At 44.6% G+C, this 16,231-nt stretch overlaps 1 protein-coding gene across 3 annotated transcripts in view; it reads right to left on the bottom strand.

The window, feature by feature from the left end:
- Positions 1 to 16,231, bottom strand: part of gpm6ba (glycoprotein M6Ba) — a 67,204-nt gene that overhangs the window by 7,156 nt on the left and 43,817 nt on the right. For all 3 annotated transcript variants that reach the window (XR_010037821.1, XM_063217421.1, XM_063217420.1), the window contains exons 2-4: positions 5,932 to 6,118; positions 4,177 to 4,333; positions 1,800 to 1,968 (exon numbers count right to left, since the gene is read on the bottom strand). Coding sequence is in view for 2 of the 3 variants with exons in the window: in XM_063217421.1 (XP_063073491.1) it covers positions 1,800 to 1,968; positions 4,177 to 4,333; positions 5,932 to 6,118 (513 nt within the window). In the remaining variant the exon portion in view is untranslated. The remainder of the gene's footprint in view (positions 1 to 1,799; positions 1,969 to 4,176; positions 4,334 to 5,931; positions 6,119 to 16,231) is intronic.

Below are 16,231 nucleotides of genomic sequence, written 5' to 3'. Positions count from 1 at the left end.
TCGACAGCCATGTTCCCAAAAGAAAACCGTTAAAACTCTTTAAAAAATCACTTGAAATGTGTCGCGGCAATCTTGAGCACACCACATCTTGTCATGTTTTCAACAGATTTTCGGGTGTATCCCTATGCGAAGCTGTTCGCTTTCTGCCTGAGATGACCCTAATTCCCACAATTCTTTGCGGCGTGACGCGCTGTGCCCGAACCTAATTTTTGTCAAATAAGGTGATTCTTGGTTGATACTATATTCGGACATCAAATCGCAAACCAAGCTTAGTCAGATTATTGCCACACTGAGGCACTGCCCCTTCTGAAAGTTACCAAAAAAAAAAGATCAGACGATTTAAATAATCTATTTTCAACTGCTGCACTGACATGACGTTTACACTGAGCGATTTGCATTGAATTGCTTACAAGGACAATTAATCTGAAGCAATGTGTCGGGATCAGATGGTCTGCTCAAGGGCATCTCAGACATAGACTAAATTTACTGTATCTCATCACCAATTGTTATGAATGGCATATTATATAAAAGATAAATCATATAAAGCAGCCTTTTGGGGCAGATGGGTTTGTTGCTGAAAAACGGCAACATTTCCAAGAGTCTTGGTCATTACCCTTTTCATGACAACAAGCTTATGATAGAGTGTCTGCATAACAGGCTTTTAATGTACTACCCATGATAGTGTTGTGAAACAGGCCTTTGAATGCAGCTCTTACTAGACTGCCTCTGCGTTTACTATACTGCGAATTAAACACTACTGTGTATAATATCAAAATGTCTGTATTTAAATTTCTTTATTGACTTAGACACCCTGCAAAAGAGTTCCAATATGCTTGGCTGGACTGTTAGTTTGTGCAATGACAAATAAACAACTTTGACTTTGGATACAGCTCTTGCCATAATGCCTGACATCCAGTTGCCATAAATGAATCATACATCATATTTATGTGATAAACTACAGCGTATATTCTTTAAAGGGCAAAGATCAGTGGTGTAGTCTACGTAGAACGCAGGTATACGGAGTATACCCACTTCTAAATTTTAGGGGCTTCAGTATACCCACTTAAAATTGATTGATCTATTGTTTTGAATAGCACAAATATATACAGTATACCCACTTCAAAAAATACTCGAATAGACAGTATACCCACTTCAAAAAAGTAGACTACACCGCTGACAAAGATGAAGGTATTTCAGTGAAGCTCGTACCATACTGCCTGACTGCCAGTTGATATAAATAATATACAGTATATTTATGTTAGGAACGCATATATTATGCTATATAAAGTGATGTTATAAAACAATACATTAATGACAAATCATTAATGAAGGCAGCTCTTGCCATACTGCCCGACATCCACGCAGATGTTAATATTGATGTCATGAACTATATTCTCGAATGACTCATGGAAGGGCCACTGAACAAGAACAAGAACTTATAAGAATTGTTATATAACATTTGATTTACTCTTTTAAGTGATTTACTCCTGAAAGTGGTCCCTTTTGGTGTTTCTCATGCAGAGAATACATATCCCAGTATTATATGTATGAAGCATACAAAGTAAGTCATTGCATCATACATGTTATCTGTAAATGCCATGCACAATTTGTACCTTCATTCATGCTAGTTTCACCAACACCAAAAGGAGCTACTTTCAGGAGTAAATCTATCAAAAATGTATATCTGTTTTTCACTGTCATATACAAAATCTTTTAGAATTCATAAAAAACTTGTACAATTTCTGTATGATTTTTACAATATCCTTTCCGTATGGGAAGTATTTGAACACAGCTCTTACCATACTGCCTGACATCAACGCAGATGTTGTCGGGGGAGGTGATGTTGGCCACTTCGGACTTCATGGCGTTGCAGGTGGTCCACATGTTGTAGAAGAGGAAGACGGGCACCGCGGAGAAGCCGAAGATGCCGAGCCAGGCCAACGCCAAGATGTAGGTCAGGAAGACAAACTGGAGATATGAGAGAGAGAGAGAGAGAGAGAGAGAGAGAGAGAGAGAGAGAGAGATAGGGAGAGAGAAGACGAAGAAGAGAGAGAGCGAGAGAGAGAGAGATGAAGAAGAGAGAGAGAGATAGGGAGAGAGAGAGGTAGAGAGAGAGAGGCAGAGAAGAGAGGTAGAGAGAGAGAGAGAGAGAGGGAGAGAGAGAGAGAGAGGGAGAGAGAGAGAGTTAACTAAGTCCTTGTCATCAGTTAAAGATAGAAATGAAAATTGCATATAAAACACCTCTACTCAGCATGAGAAGGGAGGAACCTCTCATTTTCGGAGTGAAAGTTCGCACTTTTACAAAAAAAAATTCAAGCGTGTGAACTTCTCACTCCGAAAACTACAGTCAGCCTTTGTCCTGCACCTTTTCCTGGGATGTGCACAATCTTCACCTTTAAAAGGAATCCTCTCATTCAGAGAGATTATTATTTATCATACTTCTCATATGCTAGCAGTTCCCTATAATACATGGCTATGTTTCAGCTATCATGATTTTGCCAAACTTTAAAATTGTGTTTATTAAGCTCCGTTGCCAACTCTCCACCCATAAACAAGAGACAATGTTCTCATCACTGAACAATGATCTCAGATGATGACCCATTTAAGACAGAATGTGATTAACTAACACACGCACGCACGCACGCACGCACGCACGCACGCACGCACGCACGCACGCACGCACGCACACACACACACACACACACACACACACACACACACACACACGCACGCACACACACACACACACACACACACACACACGTGTCAGGCAGCCCCACGTGGCCAAAAGGCTTTCCACGCTGATATGACTGGACATCTGTGACAATTAGAAGAATTAAGGCTACATCACACAAACTGTGCCAGAACTTTCCTCTAGGGCTGCTCTCTCTCTCCCTCTCTCTCTCTCTCTCTCTCTCTCTCTCTCTCTCTCTCTCTCTCTCTCTCTCTCTCTCTCTCTCTCTCAATCTCTCTCTCTCTCTCACACACACAATCTTTCTTTCTTTTTCTCATTCCATCATTCTCTGTCTTTCTTTCTTGTGTCTATCTCATTTTCTCATCTCTTTCACTCTATATCCCTCTCCCTATCTCCCTTTCTTTCTTAATATCTCTCATATCCTCTGCTGCTCTCTCTCTCTCTCTCGCTCTCTCTGCTTAAGTCTATGGCTCATGATTCTCTGTATAAGCCAAGTTATTCTCCGCACACATAGTATAGCCTACTGTATGTTCTGTACGGTATGCTTATGCTGCAGGCTCTTGTATTGCACATGCAATTGCTCATACACCACCAATAGATGTACAGGCCCTCTGTGTGCCCTCTGAAACTGCAAACATGACACATTTCTACTCGTGTGTGTGTGTGTGTGTGTGTGTGTGTGTGTGTGTGTGTGTGTGTGTGTGTGTGTGTGTGTGTGTGTGTGTGTGTGTGTGTGTGTGTGTGTGTGTGTGTGTGTGTGTGTGTGTGTGTGTACACGTATGTGTGTGTGTGTACGTGTCTACTGTATGCATATACTTACTGTGTGTGTGTGTGTGTGTGTGTGTGTGTGTGTGTGTGTGTGTGTGTGTGTGTGTGTGTGTGTGTGTGTGTGTGTGTGTGTACACGTATGTGTGTGTTTGTCTCTGTGTGTGTCTACTGTATGTATACATTTATGGTGTGTGTTTGTCTGTGTACGTGTGTATGTGTTGACCTATGAAAGTAGTGATAAATGTACTGTTTTGTGTGTGTGTGCGCACGTGTGTATGTGTGCGTGTGCGGGCGCGTGTCCAGTTCACATATGAATGTTTTGACCTGCGAAGCCGGTGATGCACTGTCCGCACGCTGGTCTTGAACCTGTTCTGCATACAGTGGGACCCAATCCCAATGCACGTCTCTAGTATGTGTGTGTCTCTGTAAGTGTGTATTGTGTTTACCTGTGAAATCAGTGATTCATGTAGCATGTGCACATACATGTCTGTGTGTGTGTGTGTGTGTGTGTGTGTGTGTGTGTGTGTGTGTGTGTGTGTGTGTGTGTGTGTGTGTGTGTGTGTGTGTGTGTGTGTGTGTGTGTGTGTCTGTGTGTGTCTGTGTGTGTGTGTGTGTGTGTGTGTGTGTGTGTGTGTGTGTGTGTGTGTGTGTGTGTGTGTGTGTGTGTGTGTGTGTGCGTGTGGGTCCAGTATGTGCTGTATGTGTTGACCTACGAAGCCAGTGATGCAGCGTCCGCACACGCTGGTCTTGAACTCGTTCTGGAGGTCTTTGACGGCGCTGGTGGTGTAGAAGCCCTCGGCCAATAGGATGATGCCGTAGACGAAGAAGAAGGGGGCGATGCCATAGATGACGTACTGCATGATCTGGATCCTGCAGTGGACAGAGGTGCAGAAAATATAATTTAAAACAGTAATAAACAACGGTAGAGGGTTACTGGGTTACTGCGCTGCCGACCCGGGTTCGATTCCGGCCCGGGTCATTTCCCGATCCTCCCTCCATCTCTCTCTCTCTCCCACCCACTTCCTGCCGCCTCTCATACTGTCCTATTGAAATAAAGGCAAAAATGCCCCTCAAAACTGTAATAAACATTACTCGATTACTAATGGCCGATTGTGCAAAGCAGCATGGGATTTCCCAGGCTAAGATAAAACATTCAACGTACACATTCTACCAAGTGGGAGTTCCAGTTTCCTAAACAGGCGTGACCGGTAAATTTTCCTCATTGAACTCCACTCATTCTGAACTTCCCTCTCTTCCTTATCAACCATCACTGGTGGTCCATCAGGGACCATGTTGGGAATAAGTGTTTCTACACTTTTACATGTTATCCCTTGGATACCTTTTGTCTTCCTATATCCATAAATAAACCAAACCAAACCAAACCAAACATTCTATAAAAGGTAAATAAACTGAACAAACTTTGGAGTCAGACACTTTCAGGATGGCCGACCCTCAAAATGGTCCCATCAAAATCTGTGCTTAAGGCGTCAGGTTTCACCTACTGTACTGCTGCCATGGTGCGCTGAGTAGTAACTTTAATGCATAAAAGATGAGGTTTTTTAATATTACATGTGTTACAGTTCTTTAAATAGATACTACCATCTAGGCAGTAGCATGTTTAACCCATAGAGACACAGCGTTATAAATTTGCTGTTACCAAAATGGCAATGACCAAGTTGTAGTGCATTACTAAAGGCTCTGTGTTATGTCATAGTATTGTAGTACTTTGGTAGGTTTTTCCAATGGCTATTACAGCGTGCCAGTGGAGGTACGGCGTGCATTAAGGGGACACTAATGAGTTTTTAGGTTTTAGTTTTAGAAAATCCCATTAACGAAGAGGAAGGTGATGGACTGCTTGATCTGCATCCTGAACACGGCAAAAGTAGGCCTATGAAGTTAGTATCAGAATCAGAACCAATTTCATTGGTCACTGGTCAGGACTTACAGTAAACAAGAACACTGTGTTACAAGACTTCTAAACAGAGAAGCATTAAGATTATATCAGAAACATAGTAAAAGTTATTGGTCAAGGCTTGCACATATAAGGAAAAGAACACGATTTCCTCTGTGGTTCACTATCTGGTGCATCAATGAGGCTACAGGTGGAACGTGGCACTGAGTGCTAAACCTGGTGCAGGCATCTTCTCAGAGACAATTTACGTAAAAGAAATAGATAGTTTATTAGCAGTTTCTTCCGGAATCAATATGACGTGAGGTTCCAAGATGATATAGCTGCCATGACCCAGAGACCCCCACCAACACACACACACACACACACACACACACACACACACACACACACACACACACACACACACACACACACACACACACACACACACACACACACACACACACACACACACACACACACACACACACACACACACACACACCTGGTACCCATCTCTCTTAGGGCCCTTGAGCGGGCAGTAGTCAATACTATACTACTTGTACAGTATACTCACACAGTGGTGAGGGTGGCATGGTCGGTTGGCACGCGCGAGAAGTGGCTCTCCAGCATGGTGAGGGTCCCCGTGAGGGCCACATGTCCGCAGCCGCAGAACAGGGCCACGCCCGAGAAGCAGAGGATGGTGGCCACCAGAGAGGCGTAGGGGACACCTCCCAGACACTTGATGCAGCACTCGAAGCAGCCTGTAGGGGGAGACAAAAGCAACACAAGAGCCGTTGAGATTTTTTACTAATAACTACTAGACAGATGGCTGGGGGTTGAAGTGTACAGCATTATTCAGCAGTGTGGTGATGAGTGCTCTTGGATGATGGGGATCAGACAGTCCATATTTCACATAAAAAAGGTTAATCCTGGCAACTCCAAATCGTAACAAAGGGTGAGACATTTGAATACAAAAGCCAACGTGTTTAGACCCAACAGGTCTTCATAAGGGCTTACTATACTATTTAGCCTACATTTACATTCAGTCTTTGAAAGTAATCCCAGCAATAATTGGGTAAATTAAGACACAAAAAGAATCATTTATCAATATAATGACTTAGCAACTGTGTGCAACAGCAGTAGAAGAAGCAATGTCTTCCTATTGCTGTGCAAACATGTGTTCAGTGTGCATTGACCAGTTTAGTTTAGTCATCTTGCCATGTGCCAATGGAAACGCTATTGCTTTCTCTTCTAGTTAGACTTGCATATGCAAATACAGTGTATGCATAGGAAGGGGTAGTTATATTTAGGTCATTTAGGCAGAAATGTTGGACACACATAACAAATGGAGCACATTCATTTGCACATGCAGTTGCACATCTAAGCGTGCACATCCATACAGTACACACATTCCCCAACACACCCACACCCACACCCACACCCTCACCCACCCACACACACACACACACACACACACACACACACACACACACACACACACACACACACACACTAATAATGCATCATTGAATACTAAATAAAAGATCAGCATTGGCCCGTCAGGCAGTGGTAGGCTATAGTATCGTGGCTATAGTAGGCTACGTATGAGAGGAAGGGGTTCTATAGGAAATGAAAAAAGACAACACAACAGGTTAAATGCTGCGGTATGAATTAAGCAACACCTAGACACAGTATGGCGAACAGAGAATATGTCCATCAATTTCACTCATAGTGTCAAATTCAACACCTACAGTAGAGAGTAAAAGTGAAGTGAATTGACATTGCAAATGTATTGTCTTACTCATGTTGGAGAAGGCGACTTCTTCTCTGCAGTGAATGTCGCACGAGCCAGTTTTAAACTATGTCAAATAGCTCAGGAAGATGAAAGACAAATCAGACAGGCCATGTTGACAACCAGGCTTAATCAGTGAAGAATAGAAGAAAAAAGCTTCAGACGTGGGAAGACACCCAAGCGCCACCGGAAATAAGGCAATGGAGAAAGATAATGGATAAAGACAAGAGAACGGAGAGAGAGAGAGGAAAAAAAAGACAAGACAAAAGAAGGACCCACACTGAGAAAGAAGAGAAAAGCTGGAAGGCTTATATAATGCCCGATAAAAATAGCTCCCTCCATCATAAAAAAAGGAAAAGACAGAAATGGGAAGAGGGCGTTCAAATTGCACACTCTTGCGTGTGCCACTTTAGCGTTTCCATGGCAACCCGTTCCAACTGGCACCCTTAACCAGTGAATAATTATGAGCCGTACTGTACTGTACGAGTGTATGAGTGGATGCGTGTAACAGCATTTCCACCGTTACTGTCCATGCACAGTAAAAAAAATAAATAAATAAAAAAATGCACGGTACCCTCTATGTGTTGAATTAATATTGCATTTTTTTGCATTGGGCTACATGGTTTCAAATGTCCAGTTGATGTTACTTAAAACTAAGGCTAGCATTGCGTTACTGCTGTTGGCTCCCACCTGACACAAACACACCATATTTACAGTAGGGCAACAGACAGACAAAAAAATGTACACTGCAAAAATGTGTGTGCGAGTGAGAGAGAGAGAGAGAGAGAGAGAGAGAGAGAGAGAGAGAGAGAGAGAGAGAGAGAGAGAGAGAGAGAGAGAGAGAGAGAGAGAGAGAGAGAGATTTATGACTCATCAAAGGGTGTGCAACAGCAGTAATGCTGTCTGCTGGCCATGGGACAATATCACTGCCTCTATTACGGCACGGCACATCCAAAAAACCGAGTCATTTGCTTTTTTAGCAATGGCTATCATGCAGCATGCCGCCTGGAGGCAGCAGGCAGAGAGATCAGTGTGTTGGCTGTGCAGGAGGGTGTGGGTTTCAACAGATGGGGATGAGACTGGAGGAGAGGGTGAGTGCTCAGTGCTGAAATGGGCAGCTTCGTTGAGTTGAGCTACACACAGAAACAATTGTGTTAATTCAACACTGTTCTGAAAATATACGGTCCCAATCAATGAAGTGTTAATTGAGGTCTTTGAGTGTTGAATTAACACCCGCCCCAAGTTGAATTGAAGACTATGCAGAATATGCCTTCAGAATATATGGCTTCTCAGAGTTGCATGTAACACTAAAATTAAATGGGACCATACCACCAGTATAGTCTCAGAATAGTGTAAAATTGACACTGCAATTTTTACTATGCACCAATAGGGTAGGCCTATTACTGTAACATAGCCCATACCCTAACCCGCTAGTGTCACTATTGAAGTGTGTTGCTATGGCTTGGTAGCTCATTTCGGTTGAAGATGAAGATTGTGCACATCCCAGGAAAAGGTGCAGGACAAAGGCTGACTGTAGTTTCAAAGTGAGAGGTCCGCACACTTAAAATCCTTTCTGTTTTCTTTTATTATTTCATGGCTGGATCCAGTCATGAAATAATAAAAGAAAACAAAAAGGCTTTTAAGTGCCGCACACCTCTCACTTTGAAACTATTGGTAGCTCATTTCAACACAGCACCAGCAGAAGCTGCAGAAGCTCTGTGTGAAGTCTCTCATTAGGTGTCTCATCATAGGCCTACTCATGTGTTAGTGTAGTATAATATCCTGTCAGTATGGGCTGCTACATTGAAATATGCCAACATTGCCTAAACCCAACCTTACTCCTACCTTTAACCTTTGGAGGAGCTATTGTAGTGCGTTGTAATGGCTTTGGTAGCACTGCTCGACGGGTAGGTCACGATGGCGCATCCCTGACACTTTTCTTAATGAGGGTTCTTAACAGTCTAGCCAATTGTATTACGCAATAACAAGGTGTATGTCATCGCTTTGGAGAGAAACAGCCGGCTAAATTTCATAACTATAACTACATTATGCTCCTGCACTGTCTCATACAGTACATACACACACACACGCATGCACACACACACACACACACGCATGCACACACACACACACGCACGCACACACACACATATACGCGCACACAAACGCAAGCAAACGCACACACACACGCACACATTCTCACCCAAGGGAGGAGAGTGCTGAAAGCTTGCAGATGCTTGTTTGTGGATGTGTCGAAAACACCTGCAACCCTCTCAAAGAGCTCTCAAATGTCAAGTCCCTCACTTTCACTTTCCTTTTCTCTCTTTCTGTCTCTCTCTCTCTCTCTCTCTCTCTCTCTCTCTCTCTCTCTCTCTCTCTCTCTCTCTCTCTCTCTTTATTTCTCTATCTCTCTCCCTTTTCCCCTCCAACACACCCACACTCTCTGTACCTCTTTCTCTTATTTCTCAATCTCTCTCTCTCCTTTTAATTCCCCTTATCTTTCGTCATTTGTCTCTCGTCCCTGTCTTTTCTTCAGTACAGATACTGTACTATCCAAGCCACACACACTGTTGTCTTGTGGTCAGATTTGTCCCATTGATACCACGCTAGTGTTGACAGAAAAGGGAATTGATTCTCTCAGATAGCACTTGGAGGGAAAAGACTCTTGACATGCTATTCTTACACACAATGGACCCAAGAAAATGGTTTTAGACACAAGGCCCCAAGAAGATGCTTTCTACCCCTCTCTCTCTCACACACACACACGTGCACAGACACACATGAACACGCACACAATTTAAGTGATAGGCAAACAGCTTTATAAGCTAAAGGGCATGGTTACATCCCATTGGTCCGACGGCCCATTAGTCAGACAGCCCGTTAGTCTGACCACACATGTTAAAACTATGCTCAAACCTAAGTTTGTAAATATTCACTTTTAAGTTTACTGAAAAGTAAGAACTATGCCCATACCAAAACAATTCCTAACCCTAACCGTTAGTAAAGGCATGTTATTTTCTGAAAAGACGTGCCCACGTGTAGCCTAGCCTACCCTAGTAGCTGCGTGATGCTCACGTATGGCTTATTGTCTGTCGGACCAATGGGCTCTCGGACCAATGGGCCGACCCCAAAGGGGGGTTATGGGTTCCAGACATGCGAATTAGCATATGTAACTCTTCTGTCGGGTAATGAACTTAACCCCTTAGCGCAGCACTATGGCTCTCTGTAATGTCACAACAATGTTGTTATGATGTAGTTAGGAATTTTCAGCAAGTGAATAGGGTCGCCGGTGACCCCAGCTACAGTAAGAGGCTACGAAATGGCGGAGGCGTGCTCACACTACCGCCTAATGATTCTCACAGATTTTAACTGGGTGCTGAATCTCACGTAAATCATAAATGAATGAAGGAAGCGAAGGACGGCACTCTTCAGATTTTTTATTGGGTTATTCGCCCACCAACGTTTTGGGCAGAGTCCTTCTTCAGTGTGCAATGGCGATTGTCTGTACGAACAACCCGGACTAACAACGCAGATTTGAATATGTCACAGCATTGTAGCACCAGTGTAATTCCCCAAGAATTTCCCCCGAACGGTGACTGTGGATAGGAAGAATGTCACCGCTTTTCAGTAAAACTGCAAAATCAAGTCCAATCACATTATGTCATATAGAATAAAATATTTCAAACTGGACATGCAGAAATCATATGGTTCAATCAAATTGGACAGGGCTGGCCTAACTGCCGCCGGCCTGGGAGCTAGGCTACTTCCTATTTCGGAGGACCCCCCTGCGGGCGTCCACAGCGCTGCCTGCTGCATGCGTTCATTAGGGCTGTTAGAGTGCATTAGCGGGCAGCAGAGGGCCCCCATAAAGAGCTCATAAAGGAAATCAATGGCCTATTCATTAGAGTGGGGATTTAGGGCCTTGGCCCAGGCCAGACCATCGCTCTCACTCTAACTCGACTCCCAGGCCCGAACAGATAGCGCTCAGCAGCGCTGCTCAGTTCATGCAGTATATAGATACAAGTACAAAAGAAATGTGAATAATACGCATCCTGAATTATTATGCATCCTTCATTTCTACACACTTAAACACAAATACAGTCATAAATGTCGCTTGACTTGTTTGAGCTTCATATACTGTGTCCGTCTCTCTTTACTTGTATACGAGCTAAAAAATCTTGTCACGAAGTGCGTAGACTGGTTTGACATCTGACATTTTATAACAGCCAGCATATCGTATTACGCAGACGAAAACAGAGACAGTCAGAGCACCACCAACAAAGGGCATTGAAGCCTGATGGCATCCATTATCACCACCATCACACTAGAGGTGTGAAAAGTAAATGTACATTCACGTTGTAAGTACAACGCCAGCACATATTACATAGCTGTTACACCAGATATTCCACCGTAGAGGTAGATAGACTATGGTGTTACAAAATAAACTTAAAAAGGGAGATTGTATTAAGACAGCAGGTAATATAGTCATAATGTAGACAAGTTACTCTGTGAAGTCTGTGTTGGAAGGACAAGGCAGAACTTTTTCACTTCTACTTTTGCCTTTGGCTTTGCTATACACAAATAAACTACTCCATTGAATCCTCAGGGATAACAGCAACAGGCCAGAAATGGCATCTGTAGCCTCGTGGTCAGAGTCAGTCTTAGAATTGGAATTCAGAAGGTTGTAGGTTCCAATCCCATATCCATATTCCTGGGATCGGAATTCAGAACGTTTGAAAGTTCAAATCCGAGTTCGAAAGCAGGTTCAGAATGTTCGGATCCCATAAGCATCATCCATGGCTGAAGTGCAATGGAGAAAATCTCCTACTGTGACGCCACATTGTTCTGCACTGTGAACACTCGGCACCTAAATAACAGGATAAAAGGGAAAGCTAAGTGTAATGTGATGTAATGCAATGTGTTGCGCCACCAGAACTGGCTGCGACCCAGCTCCCCCTGTCGAGTCCGCTACACTTCCTCTCGCTCCAGTCCCCCGCCTCCGCTCTCCCTTCTCCCCTCATCCCTCCCTCACCTTCCCCTCTTCCTGTCTGGTCCAATCAGACGGGCAGTGAAGATGGGGCCGGTGGGGTTTATGGTCTGCAGACGTGGAGGAGGAGGAGGATGAGGAGAGCAGGAGAGCAGGAGAGAGGAGGAGGACGAGGAGAGCAGGAGAGAGGAGGAGGAGGAGGACGAGGAGAGCAGGAGAGAGGAGGAGGAGGAGGATGAGGAGAGTAGGAGAGAGGAGGAGGAGGAGGAGGAGGAGAGCAGGAGAGAGGAGGAGGATGAGGACGAGGAGAGCAGGAGAGAGGAGGAGGAGGTTAATGGGGAATACAGGGGTGAAAGGAGAGATGACTGAAATGATAGTCCCAGGTAGCAGGGGGGACCAGGAGAGGCCATGTGTCAGGGTGAAAGGTCAGTTGGCTGAGATTTACCGTCCCTGGGAGAGCAAAAGGGGGGCTCCGTGGTTCGTTGGTTGCTGTCAGCAGGGACGCTGAGAGGGTAAGACAAAACAAAGTCAGTTGTCCAGGGCCCAGGTAAAGAGGGGGCCCAAAAACTGGATCCTGATGATTACATTGTATGTCGGTTGGGGGGCCCTTTTCAGATAACTGTCCCTGGTCGGGCCAAAGCTGCGGGCTTCCCTGGCTGTCTGTGCTGGGCGACTGGGCAGTTGGTTTCGCACGCCTATCTGTGGTCACATGTGGGCTCTTTATGGTCTCAGACAGATACTATGCTTGATGGGGATGCCGTACTTCCAACCGTGTCCACACATGTGTTTCTGTGCACTACTAGTGAACCTTTTTATGAGAAATGTATACTCCTTTACTGTCTCCTTTACTTGTCAACATGAAAGTATAGTGACGTTTTTGTAGCCTATGTAGTATATACCCATTTGTGTGTGTGTGTGTGTGTGTGTGTGTGTGTGTGTGTGTGTGTGTGTGTGTGTGTGTGTGTGTGTGTGTGTGTGTGTGTGTGTGTGTGTGTGTGTGTGTGTGTGTGTGTACTGTGTGTTGTTTGTATGGATGTTGTTTGTAGTATTTTCCTTTGCACGCATGCACACTCAAATACGCGCGCACACACACACACACACACACACACACACACACACACACACACACACACACACACACACACACACACACACACACACACACACACACACACACACACACACACACACACACACACACACACACACAGCCTACCATTACCAAAAGCACAATGACAAAACCCCCATCTGAGCTCCAACACACCAATTAAGCCAGCACTGTTTAGAGTCTAAGAACTGGCTTCGGCTCCATATTGGGCAGCCCTAAGGCCAGCACAGGAACCCCCTTTTTTAACCGATTCCTGCCAACTGCCATTTATCGTGTGCAACCCTATTTGAACTGTGACGGGATAAAGGGCTTTTTAGTGAGCAAAATGGCTCTCTAGTGGGAGACAAACAAACAGGAGGAAAGAGGGGTGGTTTGGGAGAGGAGAGGAGAGGAGAGGAGAGGAGGAGTGAATGATTTAAATGTTTGTGTGTGTGTGCGTGCTTGAGTGCCTGTGTGTGTGAGTGTGAGTGTGAGTGTGTGTGTGTGTGTGTGTGTGTGTGTGTGTGTGTGTGTGTGTGTGTGTGTGTGTGTGTGTGCGTGTGCGTGAGTGCGTGTGTGTGAGTGTGAATGTGTGTGTGTGTTTGTGTGTGTGTGTGTGTGTGTGTGTGTGCGCGAGCGTGCGCGCTTTCTTTGGACCAGAAGTTCCAGGAAGTACCACCTGGAGCTGAGGGAATATTGTGTGTGTGTGTGTGTGTGTGTGTGTGTGTGTGTGTGTGTGTGTGTGTGTGTGTGTGTGTGTGTGTGTGTGTGTGTGTGTGTGCGTGTCTGTGTGTGCGTCGTGTGTGTGTGTGTGTGTGTGTGTGTGTGTGTGTGTGTGTGTGTGTGTGTGTGTGTGTGTGTGTGTGTGTGTGTGTGTGTGTGTGTGTGTACTTGTTTGTTTGTTTATGTGTGCGTGCACCAGTGTGCCTGTGTGTGTGTGCGTGCGTGTGTGTGCGCACGTGTATGTGTGTGTGTGTGTGTGCACGGGGGTGTTGATGTAAGTTACTACTACCACACATGCTGGCAGTGTGTGAGTAACAGAGCAGATATAGGATGTGAGAGACTACGCTATGCTGTGACTGGATGAATGGAGAAGAATATGCAGATGGCAAGTGAAAGCAGGCAGAGGAATGGGAAACTTAACAGGGACAGAGCTGTTCGAATGCACATGAATAAAACAGAGCAACAGAAGAAAACAGAAGAAGGCAGATGGATAGAGAGAGAGAGAGATAGAGAGATAGAGGGGGAGAGAGAGAGAGAGAGAGAGAGAGAGAGAGAGAGAGAGAGAGAGAGAGAGAGAGAAGGGGGGGGGCGAGAGAGAGAGAGAGAGAGAGAGAGAGGAGAGAGAGGGAGAGGAGAGGGGGTAGAGAGAGAGAGAGAGAGAGAGAGAGAGAGAGAGAGGAGAGAGAGAGAGAGAGAGAGAGAGAGAGAGAGAGAGAGAGAGAGAGAGAGAGAGAGAGAGAGAGAGAGACCTAGATGTGCAGTGAATCAGAAGCTCCCCTTTTCATTTCTTCTCTCACAAACAAATCCTTTCTGATTTAGCAACCCCACAGAAACAGGTGCCGGCAGCACAGCCACACTGGCCCTTTTAGAAGACCACAAGACCACTATATAGCCACACTCCATACCATTATATCTACTCTGAATGTCCACATATGGTAGATTATTGTTTTTCTACTGTAGAATTGTTCTAGAACTCAGAAATCACAGTGATAGTACTGTGTGTGTACACGCTAAAGTTATACAGTTCCCAATGGGAATGGTCGAATCACCGGGTCTGGGCTGAAGATATGTTGCCGTGTCCAGACCAAGAGCTACGCGAAGCGAAGTTTCGCCTTTAATTCGCTGTATTCGCTCCAGACGCAGCGTTGACATGTTTGATTTAGCTAATCACATAACGGCTCTGGTTTGACAGGCTGGGACATTTGTTGATAGGAACATTCCATTTGGTTTTCGCGGAACCGCATCGATTAGATTTAGTTTAATCGTTAAAATTCGCTCTGGTCACTCAGGAAGCTGGTCGCGTGCCCTCCATAGAGAGATAATGACTTCCATTGCTCCGTTCGCTCTTGGTCTGTACACATTGAATAAAACTTTTAGGATTTATAAAACTAAGAGAAGGTAGAGCGCTGTTAGTATCCTCAGAAACAACTGGTGCTGTTGGAGGGTGCAAAGTTCAACAAAAAAGGGAGAAAAAAATCCTTGATCCAGGCACTTAAGTTGGTTTAAAACATCCAAAACAATCTTTATTTTGTGGGCTAATACATTAAAATTCACCAACTGAAGTGCCTGGATCAAGGATGTTTCCCTCCTTTTTTGATGAATTTTAAGATTTATATCAGTGGTTGTGTTCATATATGGTGTTAAGATATATTTTTATTTGATGTTTTTTTTACCTTCATTGGATGCTTTGGCAGGAGCCAGTAAAGTAATGAAAAAGATAGACAGTGTAGGACTGGGAAAGGAAATCCTGCCTCAATCAAACCAGGGTGCCAGCGGTAACAGTGTGGTGCCTTAGCCGTTTGAGTTCAGAGGAGTAGATGTGTGCTGTGCACAACCCACCCGATGGGCCAGGTGCAGGACAATGAGAGTAAATCCAAGTGAAAAAGAAGTGCGCGACACTGCTTGTCTACTGTGTATTTAATAGAGCAACGTTTCGACCTTCAGGTCTTCATCAGGCCTGATGAAGACCTGAAGGTCGAAACTTTGCTCTATTGAATACACAGTAGACAAGCAGTGTCGCAGACTTCTTTTTCACTTGGCCTTAGCCGTTTGAGTCATGGTCATGGCCATACCTGTGTATTAACTTGCATCTGCCCTCACTGGGGATGTGGAAATGAATTCCAGATATTAATTAAGCATTTAGAGGCTTAGCTTAGCACCTATTCATTATTCATTCCTCCTCTTACACAGTCTTAAGAGACTTCAGGCTAACATCCCCAGGTGTCCAGGGAGTCCACCTGTACAGGCAGAAAGACAGATATACTGTACATACAGTTCAGACAGAT

This window comes from Engraulis encrasicolus, chromosome 15, assembly GCF_034702125.1.
Source record: "Engraulis encrasicolus isolate BLACKSEA-1 chromosome 15, IST_EnEncr_1.0, whole genome shotgun sequence".
NCBI lineage: Eukaryota > Metazoa > Chordata > Actinopteri > Clupeiformes > Engraulidae > Engraulis > Engraulis encrasicolus.
Note: the sequence above shows the minus strand (reverse complement) of the source record. Positions and strands in the feature narration are given on the sequence as shown.